General features: G+C 38.4%; 2 protein-coding genes across 2 annotated transcripts; both read left to right on the top strand.

Moving 5' to 3' along the window:
- The first annotated feature begins 881 nt into the window (after window positions 1-881).
- Window positions 882-7,616, top strand: LOC104102092 (peroxisome biogenesis protein 2). The gene is made up of 8 exons (XM_009609713.4): window positions 882-1,231; window positions 1,970-2,083; window positions 2,183-2,336; window positions 3,409-3,545; window positions 5,231-5,331; window positions 6,044-6,161; window positions 6,442-6,608; window positions 7,223-7,616. Exons 1-8 carry the CDS (start codon window positions 1,094-1,096, stop codon window positions 7,350-7,352), a joined length of 1,059 nt encoding a protein of 352 aa, XP_009608008.1. The 5' UTR covers window positions 882-1,093; the 3' UTR covers window positions 7,353-7,616.
- Window positions 7,617-19,771: 12,155 nt separating this feature from the next.
- LOC104102094 (transcription factor bHLH68-like) lies at window positions 19,772-24,353 on the top strand. Its single transcript, XM_009609716.4, has 7 exons — window positions 19,772-20,264; window positions 20,720-21,137; window positions 21,458-21,532; window positions 21,644-21,709; window positions 22,198-22,263; window positions 22,874-22,936; window positions 23,845-24,353. Exons 1-7 carry the CDS (start codon window positions 20,083-20,085, stop codon window positions 23,974-23,976), a joined length of 1,002 nt encoding a protein of 333 aa, XP_009608011.1. The 5' UTR covers window positions 19,772-20,082; the 3' UTR covers window positions 23,977-24,353.
- The last annotated feature ends 3,414 nt before the right edge of the window (window positions 24,354-27,767 follow it).

Consider the following 27,767-nt stretch of genomic DNA (forward strand, 5'->3'; position numbering starts at 1 on the left):
ATTCAATAAATTAAAAATAATCATGGTATCTTCCAATACAAGATCAAATTTATAGTTGTGAAATTTTGCACAAATTTAAACAGCGTAATAGCAGTTGATGTAGATTCTAAAAAGAAAAACTTTTCTAGTTGCGTAATACACTAATCCTTACAGTGACATAAAATAAAGATAAAGGCAGTCTGTTGGGACTCCAATTCCGAAGGGTTTGGAACTCCAAACCCAAGTTATCAACGTGCTTGCAAGCTTAAGCCTTAATACTAACTAAAAAATTTAGTTTAATTTAAATTCAAAAATCAATTCCAAAACAAGTTATGTCCTCCATTGTTTTCCGAAAATCAAATCCAAAAACCAAATATACCAGTGGAGTACAGGGGCGGAGCTAGAGAGCGAGTTACGGGTTCGATCGAACCCAATAACTTTGGTTCAAACTTTATATTTGTTTGATGAAATTTATTAAACATATACAAATTATTAATTTAGAATCCAATAATTTAAAAATAATTAGAATTCCGAACCCATAAGTTTTAAATTCTGACTCCGCCTCTGGTAGAGTATATTTGGCGTGGTTTTAATTGTTCCTTTCCCCTAAGAAAACTAGTGGTGGGCACTATGACGAGACTTACAATAAATCTTGAAGTGCGAGCTTCCACGACTCATCATTTTTAGAGACGAAACTACCCACTGGTATACCTAACCCCTCGTAATATTCACAACTCATTAAAAGTTTGGTATAAAATAGATAACATAAAAAATTTAAAATTAAATTATTTTTAAATTTAAAAATATATTATTTATTTTAAAAAGAACTAAAAATTAAAGTGTTCAATTTGAAAGTACTATGTTTTCTAAATAAACAAAGACGTCAACTTTTTATTCTTTCTACGTAATAAATAAAGACGTTAACTGTTACTGTACTTCTCAAATTGACTGCGTGGTCTGAGAGTGGAGGACTAAAGTCAGTACCAAACTGAATAGGTCGCTCGCCGGCATCCGGGAAGCAGCCGCCGGCGACGATTACCAATTTCTTCATCGCATCTCTCTATGGTTGAAAATTCATCTGAATAACCTCTAGCAGTATTATCACTGTCAATATATGGATAGGCAAAACCTAGCTTCATCGTCCTCTCCCGATAATGGTGCCGCCATCAATCATCCCCCACAACAAGATGCTTGGGTCAATACCTACCGGAATTCAATTCCTCAATGGCACTCTCTTGCTACCTCACAACAGGTACTGACTTTAACTTGTGTATCAGCTCCGGGAAATTTTCCGTTTGCCTCCGTACTTATGTTTCATTTTATGTCCAGTTGTTCTTTTGCTACAGTAATTGTTCACAAAATATAATCTTTCTTATTGGAATTAATCCACAAAAGTATTATAAGAAATTGTTTCAGATTTTATGACAGTAGGATGTGCTTTTGGCTCTCTATTGGATGAAATCAGTTATGGAAAAATTGGTGGAACTTAGAACATTCTTCAAAAAATATGTTGTGATTCTGACTTTTGTAGATTGTATTTTTCATTTGCTGGTTTGAGATTAGAAAATTGAATTCAGATCCCCTAGCCAGTCGGGGATTAGCTTAAATTTGCTTCAGGTTACAGGCCACCTGGAATGATATTATTTGAAGTATTATAGAGAGAGGATCTTTTATTGTGAAGCTTCATAGTTATAAATTATGATGGCTAGAAATACGAAAAATCCATCTTAAGATAAAGATTAGTCATTTTCTAGGAACCTTTGATGGTTTTTAGTGTGTTTTTCTCCTTTGAATTTTACTTGTTTCTCCATTGTAACTCACAAAAAACTGTTCCCATTCCTTTTCTGTTGTAAAGTTCTTAAAAGCAAAATCTTTTTTCTGTCGGGCTCAGAGAAGGTTGAAGACAGAGTTAGGCATTTTGAGGTTTTATTTGCTGAGTTGTTTTTGCTCCCAACTGCTGAAATTTCTTGTTAATGACTTCTTTTGGCAGTCAGTGATCCCAATTTCGATATCCAGAGTTAATCAAGTAGATGCTGGCAGACTGGACATCGAAATGTCAGCCATGCTAAAAGAGCAGTTGGTTAAGGTTTTTTCTTTGATGAAGGTACCCATCGTGCAACTTTTTTATTTTATCATCGAATTCATCAAGTCTTCATGATTACCTTATCAGTCAGGTTTGATATGTTTTGTTTTTTGGGATTAGCCAGGAATGTTATTTCAATATGAGCCAGAACTTGAAGCTTTCCTCGAGTTTCTAATCTGGCGATTTTCTATCTGGGTTGATAAGCCTACTCCTGGTAATGCTCTCATGAATCTGAGATATAGAGATGAACGTGCAAGTGAGATTAGAGGAAAAGGTTAGAAAATCATCTTCACTTAATCTTGTTTCTCCTTTTTCATAAGTAGCTCATACCAAACTTTTCCGTATCTCAGTAATGTTGGACATTTGTTATTATAAAGTTATCATGTCGTGTTGCAAGCTATGGATATTTGTGGATGTTGTTTTGTACTTCAGGGATGTGAAAAATACTAATAGTTTGGAACTTTGGATATCCTTTTAAGCTATGTTGCTCACACTCTTCAAAAATACCACTGCGTGCATGTTGGATCTCCAAAAGTAGTGAATTTTGGAGGATTCGGCACGGGTGCGGCAATATTTTTGGATAGTCCGAGCAACATAGCTTTTAAGTACTCGTGTTTAGCTTTGAGGCGTTGGCTTCATTTTTCTGAAGCCAAGTCGGTTGTACGTTATGCTCGTTCTCCTTCTCCTTTCTTTATTAAGCCATTTTTTGTGCAAATAATGGCACCTCATCTTGACATATTCTTTATTTATCTTCCTTCGTCGGCTCCACTTTTCTTGCAGAAGTCGGCAACCAATCTAGAAATTACTGTATAATAATTCTTTTATCTTCTTAAGACTCACTTAGAGGATATGTGGTATTTGGAAAACGAATGTTTCTTTTGGATTTTCTGGAGAGGATCTCTGACTCTGAGTGAGATGATCCTCTTTGTCTTGAATAACCTGAGTTACTCAAGCCTCGCAAAGTTTTAAATTCTATAGTTTGGTAAGTCTAAATTGGCGTGTACATATAACATCAATTTGTGATGGAGGGGCCAGTGGGATTGACTTAAAATATCTCTTTGGTCTTAGTTTGTGGTTGAAGTGCAGAGGTTGACAGCTTGATGTAATTGCATTTCCTCTTGCCTCAACCACTATAATTTCAGTTGTAGTTTTATAGCTTGGCAAGTTTAAATTAGTAAGTGTATAACATCAATCTGTGATGGATGGAGTCTTGGAAAATCTTGTTGGTCTTACTTTGTATTTGAAATGCGGATGTTGACAGCTTGATGCAACTGCATTTCTTGTTTCTTGCATCGACGGCTATAATTTCAGTTGTAGTTCTTTTTCCTTTTCCATGCTTGTTTCAGTGCGAACTGGATTAGAGGGACCCGGACTTACTGCTGCTCAAAAGATATGGTACTGCGTGGCAACAGTCGGTGGTCAATATATATGGGCCCGTCTACAATCTTTTTCTGCTTTTCGGAGATGGGGCGACTCTGAGCAGGTACTACTCGCTCTGCCTCACATATTCTACTTGTCTGTTTAACATGCCATGTTTTAATGGTTAGAAATCTGTGATCACTAAGAAAACTCCTCGTTCTCTAATAGATAATATTCTTCAGAGTTGTTGACGCCATTTGTTAGAGATAATAAGTTACAAAGTTCTCTAAAAATCTAATTTTGTATAACAATTTCTAGCCATGCACAGTAATTCCTTCTATTTTTATTTTATCTTGGCTTAAGCATATATGTTAAGAAGGAAAATTGAAAGGTTTTTTATGACTCTGAAACTCCAAAAGGTGCAGCTTCAAATTAGATCAGGAAAGGCATTTATCACTGATCAACATTGATAATTGATATGAGTAGAATATTAACAAGCATCCAAGGGTGTAGCCTTGTGGTCAATAACATTTAAATGGACTATGACAAACCAGGGTTCAAATTTCAGCCAAGGCAAAAAACAATTAGGTGATTTCTTCCTAGAAGTCTAAGCCTTGGTAGACAGAGTTACCTGATACATGTGCTGGTGGGAAGTGCATGCGAGCTGGCCCCGACACCACCACTATTATAAAAAGAGAGTAGAATATTAACAGAAATGCTTCATGGGATCTTTCAGTTTGCGAAAATAAGAAGTAACTTTTCACTTAGACAAGAACAACGAGATTCTTGTAATAATATGTCCAAAACAAAACTTGGTTTGTTATGGCATGGATCTCCACAGCAGGCAATATTCTACATATCGAAAAGAATACCAAATGAAAATATTTTCAGTTTGTTTTAAATCTAATATTCAGATGAATACTACTTTTCATTGCTGATAAAAAGAAAGTTGAATACTAATTTTTCCTTGAGCAGTTTAATACTTAAAGAACTTCTGAAAACTTCTTGAATACTACCAAAGCTAAGTGTCAATTTGAAATACTAGAGCAGAGCAGTCTGAAATCCATATTCCAAATGTATTCTTTTGCCTTTCTGTTTTTGTCCATCAAAAATTGTATTTTCTTGAAAGGAGATACTTGCATACACTATATGATACTTATGCTATCGAATGGTATCATGTACATTCAATACTATACTGATATTTTATCTAGAAGTTAGTTCTCTTTTCTCCTTAAACTGAATCTTTTTAGCTATCTTATTAGAATATGAGTTGAAATGACCTTATAAGAAATTTGAAATTGATAAGGTCACATTTAGGGACTGCACGTTACTCTTTGAGGTACTGCGATTATTTAGATAAACAATATATTGAGTGTCTGCGATTATTGTGATGTGAGATGAACAATGTATTGCTTAATATTAAATGGGGAAATATGTAAGACCACAAGATTAAGTTAGGTGGACAATTAGGTTCAATATAATGTCATAGACCTTTCATTTTAAGGGAAGTTGACATAAACTAATTCAAGAGGATAATTCGAATATGGAGTTGAGAATCTTGAGATGGAGTAAGCATTGAAAGTTCAATGTCCCAGAAAAAGTATAAGTTTATCTTAAGTTTGGAAACCATGTGCATTTGAATCGTAAAGTTTTTAAGTCCTATGTTGCTATTGCTGTCCAGTAAGACAGTCTTTTGAACTAGTATGGAGAAGTTTTAGCTAAACGAAGAATACTAACTTGTATATTACTGATTTTTAGAGTGTCGACATATAATTTATTGGTCACTTGTTAATTTTATGTTTGCTTCAGAGGTCTTTGGCACGTGGAGTATGGCTGTTAATGCAACGGATGGAGGGGATCTATAAAGCAGCGTCTTTTAGCAATTTACTTTTCTTTCTTTACACGGGAAGGTATATCTCTTACTGCAAATTTGCTTCTTATTTCTTTTCTAACGACATGACCACCAAATAGAAAAAGAGAGGAAAATCTAGTTCGTAAGGTAGTTGCTGTAAGTAATACTGCTTGAATCTGTGCTATAGTAAAACAGACAGGCAGATTTGAGCTTGTATTGCTTTATGATAAATTTTCAATGGGAAATAACTAAATTAGCGAAGCTCCTAAAAACTTGTGAAGAAACTTACAAGTTCCTATTTTTTAAACCAGTTATATATTAGAAACTCTTTGGAACCATCGTTGTGTGAAATTCCACTTTTAGTAAAAGGGCATCCTTGGAACGGGAAAACTTGCAACAAAAACCCCATTTTGTAATTTATATACAATGTAGACAGACTTATATTCTTCTGAAAAGCAAATGGGCCTCTAAGTTTCATCATTCCTTTGATTTGATTGGTAACTGTAGTGAGCTATGGTCATAATATCTGTCATCAATGTTGTACACGCATCTCCATCCAGACATACGGTGATTCCTAGTTTGGAGGACTGAGTGCCACAGTTATTGAGGGAATCATGCGTCATGATTAATTTTGTAGCACATGAGATGGCTGGTACTGCTGATTCTAAAAATGTATGGGAGCCAAATGTGAACAGAGCATCGTTTAATTGTTGTGAATGTCCCCTGCATGTGATCTATCCGATAATTTAACACATTACAACTACATGCAGGTACAGGAATCTCATTGAGAGAGCTTTAAGAGCTAGACTAGTTTATGGGAGCCCAAATATGAACCGAGCTGTGAGCTTTGAGTACATGAATCGTCAGTTGGTGTGGAATGAATTCTCGGTAATTGTCCTTCTGTTGGCAGTTTCTTGCAGAATTCCTATGCGCATTCAGGAAGTATAGAGTATTACGTGTCTTTTAGTTGTTTTACATGCTGCCCGAGAGCTAACATAATCATCTTTTAATCTCGCATATGCATGCCCTTTTTCCTTTTCGGTGGTTGGCTTTAAATTTTATTGTTTTGCAGTTCAACCTTTGGAGCTATTTGTTTCGGGCTTTGTCAATTCAGTTCTTCAGTACACTATGAATGGACTTAGATTTTGAGCAATGTTCTAATATGCAGGAACTGCTGCTCTTGCTTCTTCCCCTTCTCAATTCAGCATCTGTCAAGAGTTTCCTTCGTCCATTCTCAAAGGACAAATCTTCAGATTCTTCAGTAGATGAAACTTTATGCCCCATCTGCCAGGGAACCCCATCAGTTCCATTTCTAGCTATCCCTTGTCAGCATAGGTATCTATGTTTACTTGCTTTCCTTTATGCCATAAAATTGTACTGCAGTATTCTCATAAGTATAAGTTTGTATGCCTTTATTAAGAGCATGCTTTTACGGAACTTCATCAAAGAATTATCCTTATCAGAGAATAAGTTGGCTTCATGAAAATTGCAGCTAGATGATCATAGGTTAGTGTAGCCATTAATTATTAATGCTCTTTCCAGGGAAATATTGCTTGGATCTCTGTGCTGAGTACAGTTCCAATATTACTGGTTGCACATAACATGAGAGTTGAAACTACTATTACTTCAGGGTTGTATCCACAATAAGTTATCATTGCACTGCTCTTGTCACGTCATCTGCCCCTTAAAAATGATTTTGTCCAGTTTTTACAGACAACCATGGCATTCATATATATTTGGAGCTGTTACATATTCATTAATATCCGAACTTTGTAACAAGTAAATAGGAGCCGTTGTGTTTTTTAGAAATCGCATGATGACGCCATCTTTAATGGGTCTTTTGTCATGCATTAGGTTTCACAGCATTACCAGTCTTGTTCCTACCTCTTAGTCTACTATGCTTAAATGTGTGTATGAAAATTTTAGTTTTATTTGTTTCAATCTTATAGGTACTGTTACTACTGTCTTCAAACAAGGTGCTCTGTATCTCCATCATTTCGTTGCCCTAGATGTGGTGAACCAGTTGCTGCTATGCAACGGCATGGTGGTTTAGTCAGCAACATTCCTCAGAAACAATGATTGTTCTGCAAAGTGATGTAAATGACAAAAAAGGGAAGCTCAGTTAAACTATAGATCAAAAGTGTCCTAAAAGACAACTTGACAATGGAACTAGGTCTCTAGATTCCTTCATAAAGCAAGTTGTTCTGCTTTATTGAGTGCTTTAAATTTTTTATTAGTGTGGTTGTCCCTTTTCCTTTATTTACATCTTATTTATTCATTTAATTGAATGATTTTCTCAAATGTTGGATCAGTCTTCACGCAATTGAATCAATATTGATCGAATGACTACTAGCTATTGTTTTATAAGCTTTAGTTACGGTAAATTTTTAGGGAGAAAATAAGCACATTTTTCATTTTCAGAAAGGTTGTCACGTTGCAAATTAGCAAAGATAAAAAGTTTGAGTCGGTTAACTTTAATAATGGCCAAGTGTTTTGCAGAGAAATGCTCCTGTAAAGCTCTCATAATAGTATTTGATTTCATTGGGGATTCGTGGCAGGCTAGTCTCGTTTGTTGGTAAAAAATTATTGCACCAACAAATATATGCCACATGTTTTGCCCTACGTATTTAATTACTCCTTGATTTGGCCTGTAGGAGAATGAATTTGGTTTTTTATTCTAAATTTTGAAACGTACTATCTTTGAGCCATCCTTCTTTGTATTTTGATTTCTCTTTTTGATTGACTCGATCGCTACATGTCGAAAAAGTCCTATTGCAAGCTACATTTCGGTCAACAGATTTGTATATATGCTTGAGCTTGAATAAAAGTTGGGAGTACGAATTCTGCAAAAGAGGATTTACTAAATGCGTCTCATGAGAATAAGTTTCAAGACTCTTTCTATTCATTGTCTTCTTTCTCGTTTGTAATGACAATGCTCCTTTAATTTTGCCGGTCAAAAAAAGTGATCTTGTATTTCGGAAACTGTTTACTATTGATTGTTACAATTTGTTCTGTGGGTGCTGCCATTGAATAAGGTCCCTAGGTGTTTGTTGAGAAAATGGATGATTTTTCTTCTTCTTCTTCTTTCTTTTTTTCGATATCTTTTGTTTTCCTTCAGTTTATCCATGACATGACATGAATTAGAGTTTCTCTCACCTCCACCTTTACCAATATAATGTCAAAATGACGATAGAAGAGTCTGTTCCTTTTTTTTTTTTTTTTTTTTTAAAATTTAAGTTTTGGCAAATAAAAGTTAGACATGAAGTTTTTCCTCGATCGATGCAGCTGTTCAATAAACACCTTAGTTATTGACATGAGAAATCAACCTCTTGAAACACCGAAGTTAGACATTTTCGAGAAATCTGACTCTTAAGAGACCAAAAAAAAAAAAACAAAACGTACATAACAATCGTTCTAGCGAGGGTGTTAGGCAAGAATTTCAATTGTTTATGAAGTTCCTGTTTGTTAAAGGCTTTACCTCCCGCTAAACCTATGTATACTGTAACATCACTATTAATGTAAGATACTGTAATTATTAGCGTCCCTACAACCGATTAAGATTTATACAATCTAAACCTGAAGGATGGCACAGTTGATTTTGTCCAGATTGACTAATACTTCTCCGGCTAACTATTTCAACTTCATTAAACCAATCAAATACTTCAACTATTTCTAATCGTTTTGACCGTTTGGCCGAGGAGTCTGCATCCATGGTGTAAGAACTGTCTTTTGAATTGTTTTCAAAAGGCTGGGAGAGTCCTTCGAAATTATACTAAAAGAGAATATTACAACGGGATTTTGTCAATTGACTTACATTCATCTACTAATTAATATAAAGATTTATCGAAAAAAAAAAATCTCCTCCTAAATAAAATTTTTTAATGAATACATTGTGAATATTTGTTTTTATTGTTGTGAGAACTAGAGATCCTCAATTTATAGATTTTCAAGATTTTTTTTTCCAAAAAAAGAATATGTCATATGAAGGATATTAATTTCTTTTGGTAGTTTTTTTTCCTTATTTAAAGAAAGAAGGTTCTAATAAATTAATTAATTCAGGGCAAAACCGTAACAATCGTATGATTAAGCATTTAATTTCCAACTGACATTACATTTTACACTATTACTGTAAAGTAACTGCCGTTATAAGTTGTCTGTTTTATTTTTTTTACTGTACGTGTTTGTAGTTATCTTATAAATGTCTTTATGGTGCAACTAAAGATTCTTTTACACAGCCTGTGAAAAAAGCTATACTCATTAATTAATAGAAGAACACATAAACTTATACTGCTACGGTAACAGAGCATGCTCCTATTTTACTTGATAAGATCTAAGAATGCAGTTCTATAGCTAGTAGTAACAGAAAAGAACAATCCCTTAGTTACCACTCCAAGCCAATGTGTGTACGGGTAAAAACCGGGTTCATGATACACTCTGGCCTCCAACAGGGTAAAACGAGCTCGAGATATGATTGCGAATGATCGCAATCGAAGCAAGGATATCCTCGAATTAGAGTACGGGGGCATGATTCGAGATCGACCTAAAACTTGAAGGACTTCGGAGGGTGTCGCCGGGTAATCAAGCACGGCCAACAGGAGGCCGTAATATCCGTGACCGTGATCAACCGAATATCACGGCATGGATCTCGACACGTATCGATGTAGAACCGGCAACCAATTAAATAGAAGATTTTTTTACCTTTTATAGAGTTATACTTAGAGTAGAATTCCCCTACTATATAAAAGGGGGTCTGATAATGATGAGATCTGATAATTCATTAATCACATTGTAACATGCATTCCAAAATAATATATTGTTATTTTCTCTATTATTAGCTCTTTCCCTTGTTCATCAGAGGTGGCCATAGCGAGCATGGATCGATGATAAATATTTCAATAAGGCTGGAACTATCCCCTCGTGTGGTTTGAATCTATTTTATCTTTGTTTGTTCAATTTGACTTAATCAATCGCTTTGTAACAAATTAATCAGTGTATCCTTAAAACCACTTACAAATTTAATTGTTATTCTATTTTGAGGGTAAACAGTTTGGCGTCCACCGTGGGGCTAAGGAAAATAGTGGCAATTTGATATAAATTTTCATAACACACCCTACTTCACACTTGTTCTTTAAAGTGTCTTTGATTTCAGGTATGCGTTGAGAATGTCGAACTCCCAATTTGCCCCTCTAAACACGGAAGCTGAGTCTGGCCACCATGGCGAGAACAATAATATAGTGCCCGGTAATGGGGTGCCCCCCTGATCCCAACGGAATCTCGGTCGCGGACCCGATCGACGCCAGCTCATATGTGGCCATCAATACGAATTTGCCCAGCTATCCTGAGAACAGCGTCCGCGGGGGAGTCCGGTCGGTAGCCCAAAATGCTAGTGACGATGAAGAAGATGGGATCAACTTACGGGTGATCTTCGAAATGCTGCAAGCTCAGTAGGCAGCGATAGCCCAGCTGCAGAACCAAAGTCGCGCTCCCAGTGGAGTTGAGCACGGATCATCCCGGGAGAACACTCGCAGAAATGAACTGGCCGCAGATAGGCCAAATGAAGCTGAACCCGAGACCAACCCCAAGATAATAAAGATGATCGAGGAATTGAAAAAACGTGTGGAAACGGAGAAAAGAAAGTCGAAACCAATGATAAAAAGGTGAAAACCTATAATTCTAGGGTCGATCAGATCCCAGGAATACCGCCGATATTAAAGGGCATGGATTCCAAGAAGTTCGTTCAAAAACCTTTCCCTCCGAGCAGCTCTGAAGCCAATCCCTAAGAAGTTCCGCATGCCTGAAATTCCTAAGTACAACGGGACAACTGACCCTAATAAACATGCGACCTCATATACATGTTCTATCAAGGGGAACGACCTCGAAGATGATGAGATCGAATCTGTCTTGTTGAAAAAGTTCGGAGAGACCTTGTCAAAAGGAGATATGATATGGTATCACAACTTACTCCCCAATTCTATTGACTCATTTACCATGCTTGCAGATGCTTTCGTGAAAGCGCATGCGCTGAGCTATCAAGGTCGAGACCAGAAAATCAGAACTTTTTAAGGTAAAGCAAAGAGATAACGAGATGCTCAAGGAGTTCGTGTCAAGATTTCAAATGGAACGGATAGACCTTCCACCGGTGGCAGACGATTGGGCCGTTCAGGCCTTCACCCAAGAACTCAATACTCGAAGCTCTTTGGCTTCGCAAAAGTTGAAGCAAAATCTGGTAGAATATCCGGCCGTAATATAGGCCAATGCACATAACCGATATCAGTCAAAAATTAGAGTCGAAGATGATCAGCTTGGGGCCCTTTCCGGGTCTATTTATCCTATCTGAGCTAGTGATAGACCCAAAAGAGACATTGATTGTGAACCAAGGTCAACTAGGGATCGATATCTACTGTATAACAGTGATCATAGAGGTAACGGGTCCGGACGAAACCCTGTGAAAAATGAAAGGAGAAGCGATCAGAGTCAAAATAACTGGGGACTCATGAGCAAAAACGGTTTTGACAGGTCCATCGGGCCTAAGGAAACGCCAAGGTTGTCGGAGTACAACTTCATCATCGATGCGGCTGCTATCGTATCGGCCATCGGACGCATCAGAGACACCAAATGGCCTCGACCTCTACAGTACGATCCAGCCCAAAGGGATCCCAACTTAGTATGCAAGTATAATGGTACACTCGGCCATAGAACAGAGGATTGTCGACAATTAAGGGAGGAGGTAGCTCGGTTATTCAACAACGGACATCTCCGGGAGTTCCTGAGTGATTGAGCCAAAAATCATTTCAAGAATAGAGATTCTAATTAACAGACCGAGCAGGAGGAACCTCAGCACATTATTAACATGATCATCGGTGGGGTCGATGTCCCCTAGGGGGCAATGTTGAAGCGTACCAAAGTATCCATCACGAGCAAAAAATGGACGCGAGATTACATACCAAAAGGGACCTTGTCTTTCAACGACGAGGATGCTGAAGGTATCGTGTAGCCCCACAACGATGCACTCGTAATATCTGTACTCATAAATAAATCTCGAGTTAAGCGTGTGTTGATTGATCCAGTAGCTCGGCCAATATCATTAAATCGAGGGTCGTGGAATAACTGGGTTTGCAAGACCAAATCGTGCCTGCAGTCAGGGTTCTAAACGGATTCAACATGGCAAGCAAGACCACTAAAGGGGAGATAACATTACCGGTGAACACCGTCGGGACCATTCAGGAAATGAAGTTCTGCGTGATCGAAGGGGATATAAGGTACAATGCTTTGTTCGGGAGACCGTGGATTCACAACATGAGGGCAGTGCCCTCGACGCTACACCAGGTGTTGAAGTTCCCAACGCCGGTAGGGATAGAAACAATTTACGGAGAACAACCGGCCGCAAAGGAGATTTTTGCAGTAGACGAGGTGGTCTCGATATCCGTACTTTTTACACCAAAGGATCTGGGTTCGATCAACAAGGGAGAAACTAAATAACAACTACTGATAATAGCCCCGCCCCAACTGAAAAAGCAGGAGACAGGTGAGGACGACGACTATGGAGTTCCCAGGTCTTTCATAGCCCCCGACGATTCCGACGCTACCAAATCAACAGTCGAGGAACTAGAGCAAGTCGTACTGATTGAGCACTTGCCCGATAGAAAGGTATATACCTGGGCACGGGGTTGAGTCCCGAGCTCAGGAAAAAACTCATTAAATTCCTTATAGCTAACATTAATTATTTCGTTTGGTCCCACCTTGATATGACAGGGATACCGCCGAAAATAACCACTCACAAGCTGAGCCTGGACCCGAAGTTCCACTCGGTCAAGCAGAAATGGAGGCCCTAGTCCGAAGTCAAGCATGCTTTCATCAAGGACGAAGTATCTAAACTCCTTAAAATAGGGTCCGTCGGGGAGGTGAACTGGTTAGCAAACGTAGTAGTAGTCCTTAAAAAGGGAAACAAATTAAGAATGTGTGTAGACTATAAAGACTTGACTAAAGCATGTCCCAAGGACTCTTTCCCTTTACCTAATATCGATCACATGATCGATGCAATGGCCGGCCACGAGATCCTCAGTTTTCTCGACGCTTATTTTGGGTACAACCAAATTTAGATGGACCTGGGCGATCAGGAAAAATTTCCTTGATCACTAAGTACGACACCTACTGCTATAACGTGATGCCATTCGGACTAAAGACACTGGTACTACTTACCAACGCCTAGTAAATCGGATGTTCGAAGAACAAATAGGAAAATCAATGAAGGTTTACATTGACGATATGTTGGTTAAGTCCCCGCGAGCAAAGGACCATTTAAAACATTTGCAGGAAACCATCATCATATTGAAGAGATACAATATGAAGCTGAACCCGGAGAAATGTGCATTCGGGGTCGGGTCTGGGAATTTTCTCGGATTCATGGTGTCCAATTGGGGAATCGAGATTAATCCCGATAAGATCAAGGCCATCGAAGATATTACTGTTATGGACAACGTCAAGGCCGTTCAAAGGTTAACCGGGCGCATAGCCGCCTTGGGGCGATTCATCTCTAGGTCCTCCGATAAGAGCCACAGGTTATTCTCCCTATTAAATAAAAAGAATAACTTCTCATGGACCCCGGAGTGCCAACGAGCCTTGGAGGAACTCAAGCGATATCTCTCGAGCCCACCTCTGCTTCATACTCCTTAGATAGACGAACAATTATACCTGTACCTAGCAGTATCCAAGGTAGCGGTAAGTGGGGTCCTGGTCCGGGAAGAGGAAGGTACGCAATTTCCAATCTATTATGTTAGCAGGACTCTAGGCGAGGCAGAAACTAGATACCCTCACCTAGAAAAATTGGCGCTCGCTTTGCTAAGCGCCTCTAGGAATTCACCCCATATATGATGTAACTACTTACCCGTTGAGGAATGTAATGCATAAACCCGAGCTCTCGAGACAATTGGCCAAATGGGCCGTGGAGATCAGAGGGTACGATATCAAATATCGACCCTGGACCGCCATTAAATCTCAAATTTTGGTAGACTTTGTGGCCGACTTTACGCCGGCCCTAATACCCGAGGTAGAAAGAGAGTTGTTGTTGAAATCGGAGACTTCTTCGGAAATCTGGACCCTCTTTACGGACGGTGCCTCGAATGCAAAAGGGTTCGGACTTGGCATCGTATTGAAGCCACCAATAAGTAATATAGTTAGACATTCTATTAGGACTTTAAAATTAACTAACAACGAGGCCGAATATGAGGCCATGATTGCAAGTCTCGAACTGACCAAAAGCTTGGGGGTAGAGGTGATTGAAGCCAAGTGTGACTCCCTCCTTGTGGTGAACCAAGTTAACGGGACGTTCGAAGTCAGAGAGAAATGAATGCAAAGATACCTGGATAAGATGCATGTAACGTTATATCGATTCAAGGAGTGGACTCTACAACATGTATCTTGGGATCAAAATAGTGAGGTCGGTGCCCTTGCTAACTTGGGGTCATCGGTCGATGACGATGAGTTCAACTCGGGGGCGGTCGTATAACTCATGAGATCGGTAGTGGAAAAAGGTCACGCCGAGATAAACTCAACAAGCCTAACTTGGGACTGGAGAAGCAAATATATAGAGTATATGAAGACCGAAAAACTGCCCTCAGATCATAAAGAATCGAGGGCTCTGCGTACGAAGGCAGCTCGGTTCAGCTTGTCCAAAGACGGTACCCTGCTCAGAAGAACATGTAGACCACCCAAGCTCTGACGCGAAGCATGTACACATTTGTAACCTTGTATATTATGCACAAAAATAAAAGAAAGTTTCTCCTTGCAGATAAATATTTTGTCCCTTAAACATTTCTACATTCGGTCCCCTAAAGATATCGAGCCTAAGGGCCACCTTTGTCCGGATCCAAGAGATCACCCTCACTCTGGGACTTTCGTCCAAGGCAGGCTCGGGCGACCCGGGGTATCGATGCCCGGAGGCACAAAGCTTATTAGGCAGTGCCCGAACTTTTAAGGCTACAACCATCCCCATTCGGAACTGTTGTCTTGGACAAGCCTGGATAACTCGGGGGAATGAACCCATTGGGAAACATCCAAACTTAAAAGGCTATGATCGTCCTAGAACGGCTCGGAGATGTTCGAGATTCGTAACCAAAACATAAGGCCTTCAAAATTTCTAAACCGGTTTGAAGGCTACCCTCGGCAAAATTATAAAACATTCTAAGTGAACATTTCAGAGAAAGCTTCCGGTCATACCAAGCTCCCCCACGAGCCTTAAGTAAAATAGTCTCGAAAACAAACAATGTTCGAACCTCCGAATAAGACCTAATTATTACGAGCTAAGGCATCAGAAATCTTTGCAATCATAAAGAAAAACGCAAAAAGAATCAAGCTTGAAATTTGCCGAAGGGAAAAAGCCTTTTATATATATATATATATATATATATATATATATATATATATATATATATATATATATATATATATATATATATATACACACACACACACACACACACACACACACGTAAATTTTTACAAAGGCCAAACGGCCTCAACAAAATACAAAGGTATAAAAGCAAAAATTACAAGGCACCTAAGAAGCCTAACCCTCACCGGAGCCCGCCTCATCACCGAGCCCGTCAGAATCTTTCCTGTCTTTGGATCTATCCGAACCATCAGAATCTTCCTCATCCTCGGGGTACGCCAAATTCTTCGCCTCGGCCGCAAGCCTCTTAACATTTTCGAGCTCAGCCGATAAATTGAACCCCCGGGCATGAACCTTTTCGAGAGCCTCCCTCCGGGATTGCCACTTCACATAATTGACTATGGCCTTTAGGCATTACTGAGTTGCCTCAGCATCGGCTTTATACTGGGCCACCATCTCATCGGTATCGACCTTTGCTATTTTAGCCACTAACTTGGCTGCTTTAAGCTCCTTGGTGAGGGTTTCCCGATCGGCAACAGCCGAGCTCAGTTGGGACTAGAGCTCCTCAATTTTCCAGGACCGTGCCTCTGCTTTCTCCTTCATCGATCGAAGTTGGGCCTCTGCCGAGGCCAATTGCTCCCGGGCTGTTTCCTTTTCCGAAGCCAGCCGGTCCATCTTGCCCTTCCACTCCTCGGCCATGGCCTTGACTTTGTCCATCTCAGCCCGGAGCTGGTCAACCCAATCAATCTTCTGCTGGACCAGTAGATTCTGACCGTTAGACACCGTGTCTAGCTCATCATCACTAACTTCAAAAAATTTTACCCGTTCCAACAGGTCGGTATGTTCTTTCTGAGCCTTATCCAACTCGGCTCGGAGGTTCTTGATTTCACCCTCACGTTGCTCGCTGAGAAGTTTAAACATGCTTCTTTTCTCACCAAGCTCTTTGGCTTCGGCCTCGAGTTGGATCAGCTCATCCCGGTATTGGAGGAAAGTCTCGTGGTGAGCACCAAGGCATGCAAATACGAGGAAAGATATTAGAGTTATCAAAAAAATTAGTTCAAATATCAAGAGAAATATTGGAATCATTAGGAATTATCAAGAGTTACCCGGTTCAGCGCCGGTTGTGCTTCGTTGAACAGGTATGACGCATCTACCTCGTTTATTTTGGCCTGGTCTTCTTCAGTCACCAGGCACCGAAGTAACTGCCTATCCCTACAGGGGCGAAGAGGACCCAGGCATCTTCCAGAACCGTGATAATAACGATCCATTTTCGACCAGGATCCGTGCTCGGAGCAGGGAACCAGTTGGTTAATTTCAGGCTCGAGCTCGACCCGCCAGATTTTGAAGGTGGACTTTTCCTTAGCACCTCTAACTCACCCAACTTGGTAAAATCCTCTAGGACAGATGAGTCTATACTGTCAAAAAATCCTCGAAGGGGATCATCCGCCCTGTGAGCCTCCTTTTGGGACCGCTCCATCGTCGTTCGAGCTTCATCGAACATTGACTCTATGAATGAAGGCGATCCCGAGATATCTATAACACCGGGCGGGGCAAGACCAGTATCTCGCAAATCCTCGACCCTTACTTCGACGTCGGCCTCGCAAACTTGAGGGGGATCAGCTTCGGTCGCTTTCGCCTCGGCTGCCACCCATTCCTCGGGGATAGATGGAACGTGGGCCATGAAGATGTGGTCATCCTCAGGCTCGTCTCTGAGCCAGAGGAGTGATGCCGAGTCAAGCACTCGGGAGTTGGAGGTTTCCTTTGGCTGTCGAACCAGCCTCCTTCTCGTTTTCTTTTTCTCCGAGCTTGGTGAACTCAGGACCCTTTTTCTTTTCTTCTCCGCTGCTGTGACCTCGAGCTGTCCTGAAGTGGAAGAACCAGCATGTAAGTCCTCGTCCCCAACCGAGGGCCTAAGTTCGACGGTCTTAGGCAAACCTGCAAAAGAGAAGTAAAGAAAAAATAATAAGAACATAAAGCTTAAAAAAAGCCTAACACAACCTACTCGGAAAAAATCTTACCATGGGAACGGGCCTCCTAATGGCCCTTCGAGAGTTTGCGCCATGAGCGCTCAGAGTAGGGCATCTGTGAGACGATGCCTTCGACCCACTCCTTGAGACGAGGAACAATGTTTGGGACTCAAAAAACGGCTGCACCACCACAAATACCAATAAGAAAAAGGAGAATTAACTCATAATCAATATTTGAAGGAAAGTTTTTACTTACGTGATGTATTCCACTTCTTAGGGAATGGAATGAATTAAGCAGGGATCAAATCCGAGGTCCTCACCCGGACAAAACGATCCTGCCATCCTCGGTCCCGGTCCTCGTCGATACTCAAAAATGTGGCTTTGCTAGCCCAACGAACAAGCTTTATCAGCCTCCCCCCCTAAAATAATATTCGGGGACTGTATAAGCGGAGCAGATGATCGATGGTGAAGGTGCGCAAATCAGTTTTATTTACAAAAAGTCGGAGGAGGATCACAATCCTCCATAGTGAAGGGTGGATTTGGCCGAGGCATACCTCGTACCTCTTGCAGAAGTTTATGATGACCGGATCCACCGAGCCCAGCATAAAAGGGATAAGTGTAGACACTTAGGTATCCCTCAACATGTGTAGTAATGGCCTTCTCAGAGTCGGGGACCAATACGTATTTATCGGCCCAGTTATAGTCCTTTCGGACTAAGGGGAGATCGTCTTCGGTGATCGAGCAGATAAATCTCAATGCCTCTTCACCACGACCCTGCACCGAGGAGGGTTTTTCGACCTTGAAGTCGTCAGCACCTCCGGAATGAACATCTTCAAGGGAGGTTCAGGAGCCGTTCCTCGATAGCCACATTAGCAGGAGGTCTCCCGAGGTCGACCACATCGGAAGTAGTCTCGACAGTCGTTTGGGAAGTAGAAGTAACCTTTTGGGGAACAAATTTTGAGGTTTTGGCCATTGTTCCAAGAGAAATCTTGAAGAAGATAGAAAACTGGAGGCTGAGATGTGTTAGCCTGAGTGGATGTTGAGTAAAAATTTCAAAGAAATCTCGAATACCGGAGGTAAAAATGCTAGAATGTGAAAGGGAGTAGTGAAATCCTGAGGGTACGAGGGTAGACAGTTTACCGCAAAGTGAGAAATGAACGAAAGAGGGGGTATTTATAGTGGTGCCATGATGTTTCGCCTCTAGGGACAACTGGCTGACGGGTGACATGCATTTAATGCCATTATGACATGACTGTCGAGACGTTTATGGTTTCTGTCGCTTATGTCACGGTGTATCGAAGAAGGGATCAGGACATTCATGTCGTTTATCATCAGTTTACTTTCCGAGAAACGAGGGGACTATCTGTGTACGGATAAAAATCGGGCTCATGATACACTCTGGCCTCCAACAGGGTAAACTGAGCTCGAGATATAATTGTTAATGATCGGAATCGAAGCAAGGATATCCTCGAGTCAGAGTATGGGGGCATGATTCGAGACCAACCTAAAACTTGAAGGACTTCGGAGGGCGTCGCCGGGTAATCAAGCGCGGCCAACATGAGGCCGTAATATCCGTGACCGGCTGGATATCATGGCATGGATCTCGACACGTATCGATGTAGAACCGACAACCAATTAAACAAAAGATTTTTTTACCTTTTATCGAGTTATACTTAGAGTAGAATTTCCCTAATATATAAAGGAGGTCTGCTAATTCATTAAGCATATTATAACACGTATTCCAAAGCAATATATTATTATTTTCTTTGTTATTAGCTCTTTCTCTTGTTCATTAGAGCTGGCCATAGCGAGCCTGGATCGAGGGTAAATATTTCAATAAGGCTGGAACTATCCTTCTCCTGTGGTTTGAATCTATTTTATCTTTGTTTGTTCAATTTGACTTAATCCATTGCTTTGTATTAAATTAATCCGCGTATCTTTAAAATCACTTGCAAATTTTATTATTATCCGATTGTGAGGGTAAACAACTATAGGTTTAAAAAAACTCCACGGGCATTTGTTTTTGGGCGTGACCCACCAGCCTTTTTCTGCCTCCACTTTACAATAAAGCTAAAGCAAGGAAAAAATAAATAAATAAAAAGAAGGTATCAATAAGGGGAAAACAAAATACAATCACAAAGCTTCTCAACCCCACAAGTAAGAAATACTACTAAGTAAATGTTACTCAGTTGACAATGATATATTGGTTTCTTCAACCTCTTATGAGTAAAGCAAATACAGCCTTGAAAGCCTTCAAGAAAGCCTCGTTTTTGTGCACAAAAAAGGAAAACTAAACATCTAGTGATTTGTACACTAGATCAAAAAGTAGTGAGAGAGAGAGACCGACATAGAGGAAGACGAAGGACTGCTTATGTGTTCATAACGCGCAGAGAAAAGACAAACAATAATCTTTGAGTTGAGTTGAGGATCAGCTAATAATCATAAGCAGTAGCAAATGATGGCTGGAAACCCTACTAATTGGTGGAGCATGCTAATGAATGGAAACAATATGCATCAACAATCCGAGCATATTTCTTCTTCTTCTTCTTCTTCGCATTTTTATGGAGCTTCAAATTCTTCATTAGATGACAATTCAACCCAAGATTTCTCTGCTCGCTCATTGAGCCAACTACTTCTGTAAATACATATCTTTAATTTCTCTCTCTGTCTTTTCTTTGTCATGTTTACGTAGCTTGGTTCAATTCTTGTTTACCTTTATCATGTTTTAAAGTTTCAAAGATTATTTTTTTGCTGATTCCGAAAACTTTCCCCTTTGGTTGAGCTAATAATTATCATTTGATCAATTTCTAAAGGTCTTCATGCTATGAGCTTAGGCGAATACAAGATCTAGAGACAACGAGTTCAAAATGAGTGCAGTTTTATTATATGTATATGTATATATAGTTCAAGCAGCAAGAAATGAGCACAATTGAACACTCAGAATCCGCCCTAGCTAAAGCAGCCTTTTGTTAATTATTACTAAGATTTATATTTTTGAGTCTTGGTATTACCATGTTAGAGTATGACTAAGGTGAAACTTTTTCCTATTAATTATGTTGTTAATTAATTACTAATCTCAATTCAAATTGCAGGAGTGGATTTTCTGGTGATGAAGAAAAGTTTGGTATTAGTCCTTTTCATCAAGCAGGAAACTCAGAAGACCAAAATTTGAATTCAGTCCATATTCCATCAGCTTCTAATTTTAGGGTTAATCCTATTGATGATGTAAAGCCAGAGCTTGGCCAATTATACGACTATCATCATCATGTCCAAAATGAATTTCAAGCATCGCTACAAGAAAAACTGGAATTACCAACGGAATTTACCAAACACGCCGCGTACACGTGTCGATCTCTTCTTGCTAATTCTTGGTCTCAACATCAAGATATGCCATCACCAGCTAGCTCTTGTATTACAACAGGTTTATTAAATCATAACGTTTTGAACTTCTCCAGTAATAAAAATAGCAAGGGGGAACTCAAGCATCAACATCCAGACAATTCATCTGAGGTAAGAAATTAAAAAGAAAAAGAAAGATAGGGTAAAAAGTTGATTTCTACATCTCATCTTTGCATATATATAAGTCAATAAATTCATCATTAGCATTTTAAAAAGGAGAAAGTGATACATATAAATGCCAAAATAAGTTCATGATTACCATTACGAATTAATCATACAAAAAGATAGGTTAATTAATTACTACTCCTAGCTAATATTTACTCTGAAATTTTTTGGTTGATCATCATTAGCATTAAGTTTGAACTTACTTTAGTGGGTAATATGTTTCTTTTTCTTGACTTTATTGACTTTCTTTTATGCCTCCATTAAAGTGTAACAGCACAAGCAGTGGTGGGATAAGTAAAAAGGCTAGGGTTCAGCATTCTTCAGGCCAACCTTCTCTAAAGGCAATTTTCTCTCCTTTAGATACTCGAGCAATAACAAGAAATTATATTTACTGAAAAATATGTAGCAAATTAAAAGTCCTTAACAGAATTTTGTTGTCTTTTTCGAAGCAGGTAAGAAAGGAGAAGCTAGGGGATAGAATAACATCACTCCACCAACTTGTTTCTCCATTTGGAAAGGTAAAGTAATTAGAGTTTTAACTTTTAATTTTCTTACACTATTAAGTCACGATAATTACATACATAATTGTTCACAAAAAGTGGTCGATAACCTAAAAATAAGTTAGGTTACTAGGTTAAATACATTGATATTTAAAAGCTTTTTTACGCTGTCACTGTATACAAATTAAGTCTTACTCTTTCTTTCTGTTGCTTAGCTTCCTTCCCATGCTGGTGAAACTGTACACTGAAATGAAGGCCAGGAATAAACAAAGAAGACTAGACTAAATTGAAGGAATTTTATTGTTATTAGTGTACAACAGTTGATAGTTTATGATGAAATCCAGAAACACATCAAGATTCCCTTTTGCTTTAATCTTACCCATAAAGCCCTGTCTTAAAGTTTTCAACACAAAAAGAAGTTTTGATCAAGAAAAGAAAAAGAGAAAAAAAGAATAATATGGCTTTTTGTATTGCTGAGATAGACATGTCATGTTTCTCTTTTGCAGACTGATACAGCCTCCGTCTTGTCAGAAGCTATTGGCTACATCAGATTCCTTCAGGGTCAAATTCAGGTCTCTTTTTTCTTCATTTTTCCACCCTATTTTCGAAAGCACATTTAACATATACTAGTATACATTAATAGTGTTGCCAGTGAAATTGAATATGTTATACAGTTGTAGCAGGTAATTAGCCCTGCTTCATTTTTCAACTCACTAGTTTTACTTACTACAGACGATTAACTGTAATTATCTTTAAGTGATTTGATAATATTATTACACACGGTTAACTATATTTATCTTTAACTAATATGATAATATTATTACGGATGATTAATTGTAATTATCTTTAAGCAGGGGCAGATCTAGCTTATTATATGTGGTTCCCGTGAACCTAATAACGTTTGCATATACCCTACATATATATAAAAAATCTACTAAATATTCATAAATATTTGATCGTGAACCCAATTATTTATTGTATATTTACTTAAGGTCGCTATAAGAACGCATAAACTTTAAATCTTGAATCCGCATCTGTCTTTTAAGTGATTGAAAACAAAAAGAAAAAAAAGGATTGGAAAAATTATCCCCCCAGTACAGTAGTTTCCTTTACAGAAGCTCTTTGCTATTTTTGCTGTAAATTTGTTTTTACTTTTTGCTTTATTTTCGTGCACCAATGCAGGCATTAAGCTCTCCATACTTGGGGAATGCATCAGGAAGCATGGGTCACGTTCCCCAACAATCAGTGAGTCCACCATTTTATATATCAGCTGGCATTTTCTTTTCACATTTTCCGATGCACGACCAAGATTCTGCAGTCTCACACATTCATATATACACGTGCGACTGACTAATCATATGTTATTAATTGATTAATTATGAAAGAATATCTCTTCCTTGAATTCAAGAAAATAGTTAAGTTATTACTGCCCAAAACAGCTTGATATATTGTGCCTGTTTTATTGGATTTCTCACCACCAAAAGCAAGCTATGTATGAGAGACTTTGCATTTGTAAAGCTAGTATCAAACGTAAAAGTGATCTTAAAGAGAAATGACGTTAAGTTCCCAACTTCATGAACTCCAATAATAATTGAAGTTCTTCAACTGTATGATTTCGTATAAAAGGGATTTTGTTTTTTAGAAAAAGGGCTTAATATACACTAGTTAGTTAAGATAAAGGGCTAAAGTTTTGAACTGATCGGAGTCTTTTAGTTCTTGTCTCATAGATACTGATTTAATTCTGATCCATTTTCATCTAGTTTTTGGATGGTAGTTCCTGAAAAAGGAGGTCCGCATATATGCAGGTATATATATATTCTGCGTAGAGTTGAAGTTATATATATTGTTAGTATTAAATTTTTCAATACTAACAGGTTATCCAAAAGATAAACCCATAAAAAGTGAAACCTGTAACCTTGAAAATAGAGCAGTTTACGTGCTACAACAAGTAAAGTGACTTAAATTGTACCCTGATAGTATATCGTATAGCTTAAATTCTTTCATGCATGTGACATACTGCCATTTACTGGTATCTTAATTAGCAAAAGAAATATTGAAATTAGTCTACTGATCATGATAGCCTAAATTAGCAATTATCCAACTTCCTTTATCCCGTAATTACAACTACTAACTGCAAATGAAACTTTTTGTAGGATTCTCAACACAAAACGAAGGATTTAAGGAGTAGAGGGTTGTGCTTGGTTCCTATTTCTTGCATGCAAAATGTAGGAAGCGACACGGGCGCCGATTACTGGGCTCCAGCTCTAGGTGGATCAGGATTTTGATGTAACGAGTGTTTACTCTGACGATGGGATTTACGTTAATTAATACACTGACAGTGTAAAGATCTTTATTTTACACTGCTACTGCCGAGACGATGATGAAGTGATGATACAATGGAGCTAGCTAGCCTCTGTCCTCCTGGAATATTGAATGATACTCCATATAACATCATCAGCAGTCATTTTCAGCGTGAAAGTCAGAGCTGACTGTTGGTGATGCTATATCTTTTACATTCAAAATCGGATGAAGGATGGTCCGATTTTCTTGAATTTATGAATAATCATACACTACAAGCTAGTACTTCATATATAAGTGTTGTATATGTAACTTGAAAATCACTTATCAGCCATTGATCATTTTATCTTTCATTTCAAGTAAATATTTCTCTTCTGTTTAAGCCAAATGGAGATGGAAAAGCATAACGAAGGAAAACTTTGATTATTGAATGAGACTGGCTGGTGACATATAGTGTGAGATTGTGACTAAAGTTGAAGCTTGACTTTTTTCTTTTATCTCATTAGTTAAGGCTAATTAACCAGTTTCAAAGTTGCACTATATATGCACGTGTTATCGCTCAAATACCAATAAGTGGATAATGTTTCCTAAACTTTCTGTTTCCCCATTATTTTGCTTCTCCCCAGGCAATTTGCGTATTTGCTGACGCACAAATGCCAGTCCCATGGTTTATGTGGATGTTGTGCGTAAACCCTACCTTGATATTCTTCTTTTTTCAAGTGGGAGCTAGGTTATGGGAGGTGAATCTCGGACTTAAAAATAGTGGGTTATGTAAGGGCATTGTGTGCCTTGGGAGTCCCCGCCCATTCAAATCAAAATAGACGAGGATATGTGATTAAGGGGCAGGGTGAGAGAATCTCATAATACGAGGGTTAGTGACTAGTCAAGTCATCAAACTTAGCCATTTTGATCAACATAGGTGCAAGTAGACTGGTCAAAGCATTAAACTTAGCCATCTTATAAAAGTCGTGGCTACTTCAAGCAAACAAAAAACGAGCCCCTATTCAAACCAAAAGAAGTACCTCATCTCACTTACAAGAAGTTGTTAGATTGGAGTTCGGGCTCTAAATTGTGAGAGTTTGCTTTTTATCTTTCTGATCATAGCGGTCTGATCAAATAGGAGAATCAGACCCCTATTGACGTTTTTACTAGTCATTAATAGTTGGCTTAATTAGTACTATTTATGTATGTGTTGTGAACACTTTCATTTTTTGCCTCTTATCTTCTCTAGACAAGCAAAATTCGAACAGATAGAATATATGGTCCAACTACATAACTTTTTCTTTTTTATTACTTTCATGGTCGTGCCTTGTGGCATGTCAGCTCTCGTACTTTTGAAATGGTTCATCAATAGAGATGTTCCCACATGTGCCTTTTCTTCAATGGTACTATCACTCTTTTATCTATCTTTTGGTCTATTTACATTTCAAAAAATTCATATGCCATGCAGACGAGAGAGCAAAAACTGGAGTCTACAAGGGACTAGCGCGCGCACATGGATTTTTCTTTGACAGAGTCTCACTTCTTTAAGTTTAAGTTCCGCTTGCTGCTTTTCTTTTGACATGAGTAGTTAGTGCCCCTGTCTACGAGAGTTCTTTCTTTATACAAATGTTTATATGCAAAAAAGAGACCTTTCCGAATACTGTCTCATTCAACTAGCTACTATTAACTTATGTGCTATGTCTAGCGGCTTTAGCTAAATCTATGGGTGGCAAATGGGTGGGTTGGGCTGAATTTGAGCAGATCAAGATGGGTTAGGTCAATAAATAGATCATTGCCCAACCCAGCCCAATGTGTACTTGGATTAAGATGGGCTGGGTCAAGATGGGCTAAACAATGGGTCATAGCCCAACCCGCCCAACTTGACCCATGTTTTAGAACCATGCTCATTTTACATAAACAAATCCTTTTACCTTTTATACACCTATGTGTGTTCTCTACTTTCTTAGATTCTTCATAATTTATTCATTCCATGCACTGACGATAAATTTCTATATATTTAATTTTAAATTTTTAGCGAAAAAACACATATCTCCACGGTGTGGGATAATACTAGGTATGTTGTTGTTGTTATAGCGAAGAAACACATATGGATTAATATTATACTCAACTATTCATGAGCTTTTATGAATTTCTAAAACTAAATAAATATTTAAAAGTGTATAGAAAGAAGAAAAAAAAGCAAAGAAAATAGCAGTTGAAAAAAAAAAAGTTTTTTTTTCCCGATGTTGGAATTGTTGCATAAACAATTCATTTAGAAAAGAGCCTTCCGGCCACACATAATTTTAAGAAAACTTTGTTGATTAAATCTTTTAGAGAAATAACCCGGACAATTTTCTATACAAACTTTGATTTATATCTATTTATGTAGTTATTACTTGTTCTTTACAATGTAACACAAGAAGCCCTACTCCCTACTTAAGAGTATTCCCTCCTTTCCAAAAAATAAAATACTATTAGTATTTTGAGAATTATTATTTTATACTTTAATGCCACACAAGAGGGGGGAGGGGAAGAGGGAGGGTGATTTGTGTGATGTCCAATTTTCGCGTGCACTGATTATAGAAAGGCCTGGTTCTTTTATGTATTCCTCATACTACTGTTGCAGAAATAGTAAATGCGGAAAGTAAAGAACACAAGTATTTTATGTGAAAAACACCCGACTCAAAAGGTAAAAAAATCACGACCTACTACTCAGTAGGATTTTCTCCAACACTTCACTAAATCACTGAGCCAAAACAGAATTTACAAAACTCTTTGTAAACCTAAGGATTACCTCTAATCCTGTTGTGGCAACCAACCTCTAACTATTGCGACAACTTCAAGTTAACTCTAACTTGAATACTTAGAGTACCTAATACAATTGCCTCTAGATAAAGATGAAAGGTACCATTTGAAAACACCTACTACAATGAAACTAGAATAAAAGACAGACACTTGGAACTGGTTCTTCTATTAAGTTCATATAACTTCAGGTTCGCACACTTGAATCACACAAGAATTGCTTGAAAAATGCCTTGCTTTTCTCTCAACTCAAGTTTAACTTCAGCGTTTGTGCGTACCTGTAAAATGAGAACATCCTGCAATTTATAGAGTTAGTAGAATAGAAAATAACTAGAGTTCTGATGCTATACTCTTCTATGGTGGAAGAGTTCTAGTTATTTTCAACTTCTAACTCCTCCCTTATCTTGGATAAAGTTCTCTTCGAGTAAGGAGTCATTCTCCTTATAATTTATGCAACTTTTTCGATCAGGAAATATCAGATATAACAACTTAATCTTATCTCCTTCAAGTGCATCCCTTATGCTCGAATCTGCTCGTGTCTATGTACACTGTGTATGGACCTGGTTCATGCTTGAGTTCCTTTGTCAATCATCAAAAAAACTTCACTTGGGCCAATAAATTTCCCATTTTTGATGATGACAAACTCTGTGCTTTTCATAAGGATAGGCCTTGTGTCAACTCAGCTCAACATCAACACAATGTTAGAACACTTTCCATTTTAAAGTCACAAATCATCAAGGACCAGGTTCATTAGGTTATAAAGATCACAATCCAAAGTAAGAAGCACAACCTATCTTCCCCCTTTTGGCATCATCTAAAAGTTGAATAATTATGTTAGATAGGCAGATTTTAATAGAAATTACTCATGGCCACTCGGGCTACTTCAAATGCAATCATGGAGTCAATCATCATTTATCAATCTAATGATATTAGCCATCTAAGAAGCATCAAAAAACATTTAGAGCACAAAAACAGTTGATTATCATTGATACTA

The sequence above is a fragment of the Nicotiana tomentosiformis genome, chromosome 6 (assembly GCF_000390325.3).
Source record: "Nicotiana tomentosiformis chromosome 6, ASM39032v3, whole genome shotgun sequence".
NCBI classification, from domain to species: domain Eukaryota; kingdom Viridiplantae; phylum Streptophyta; class Magnoliopsida; order Solanales; family Solanaceae; genus Nicotiana; species Nicotiana tomentosiformis.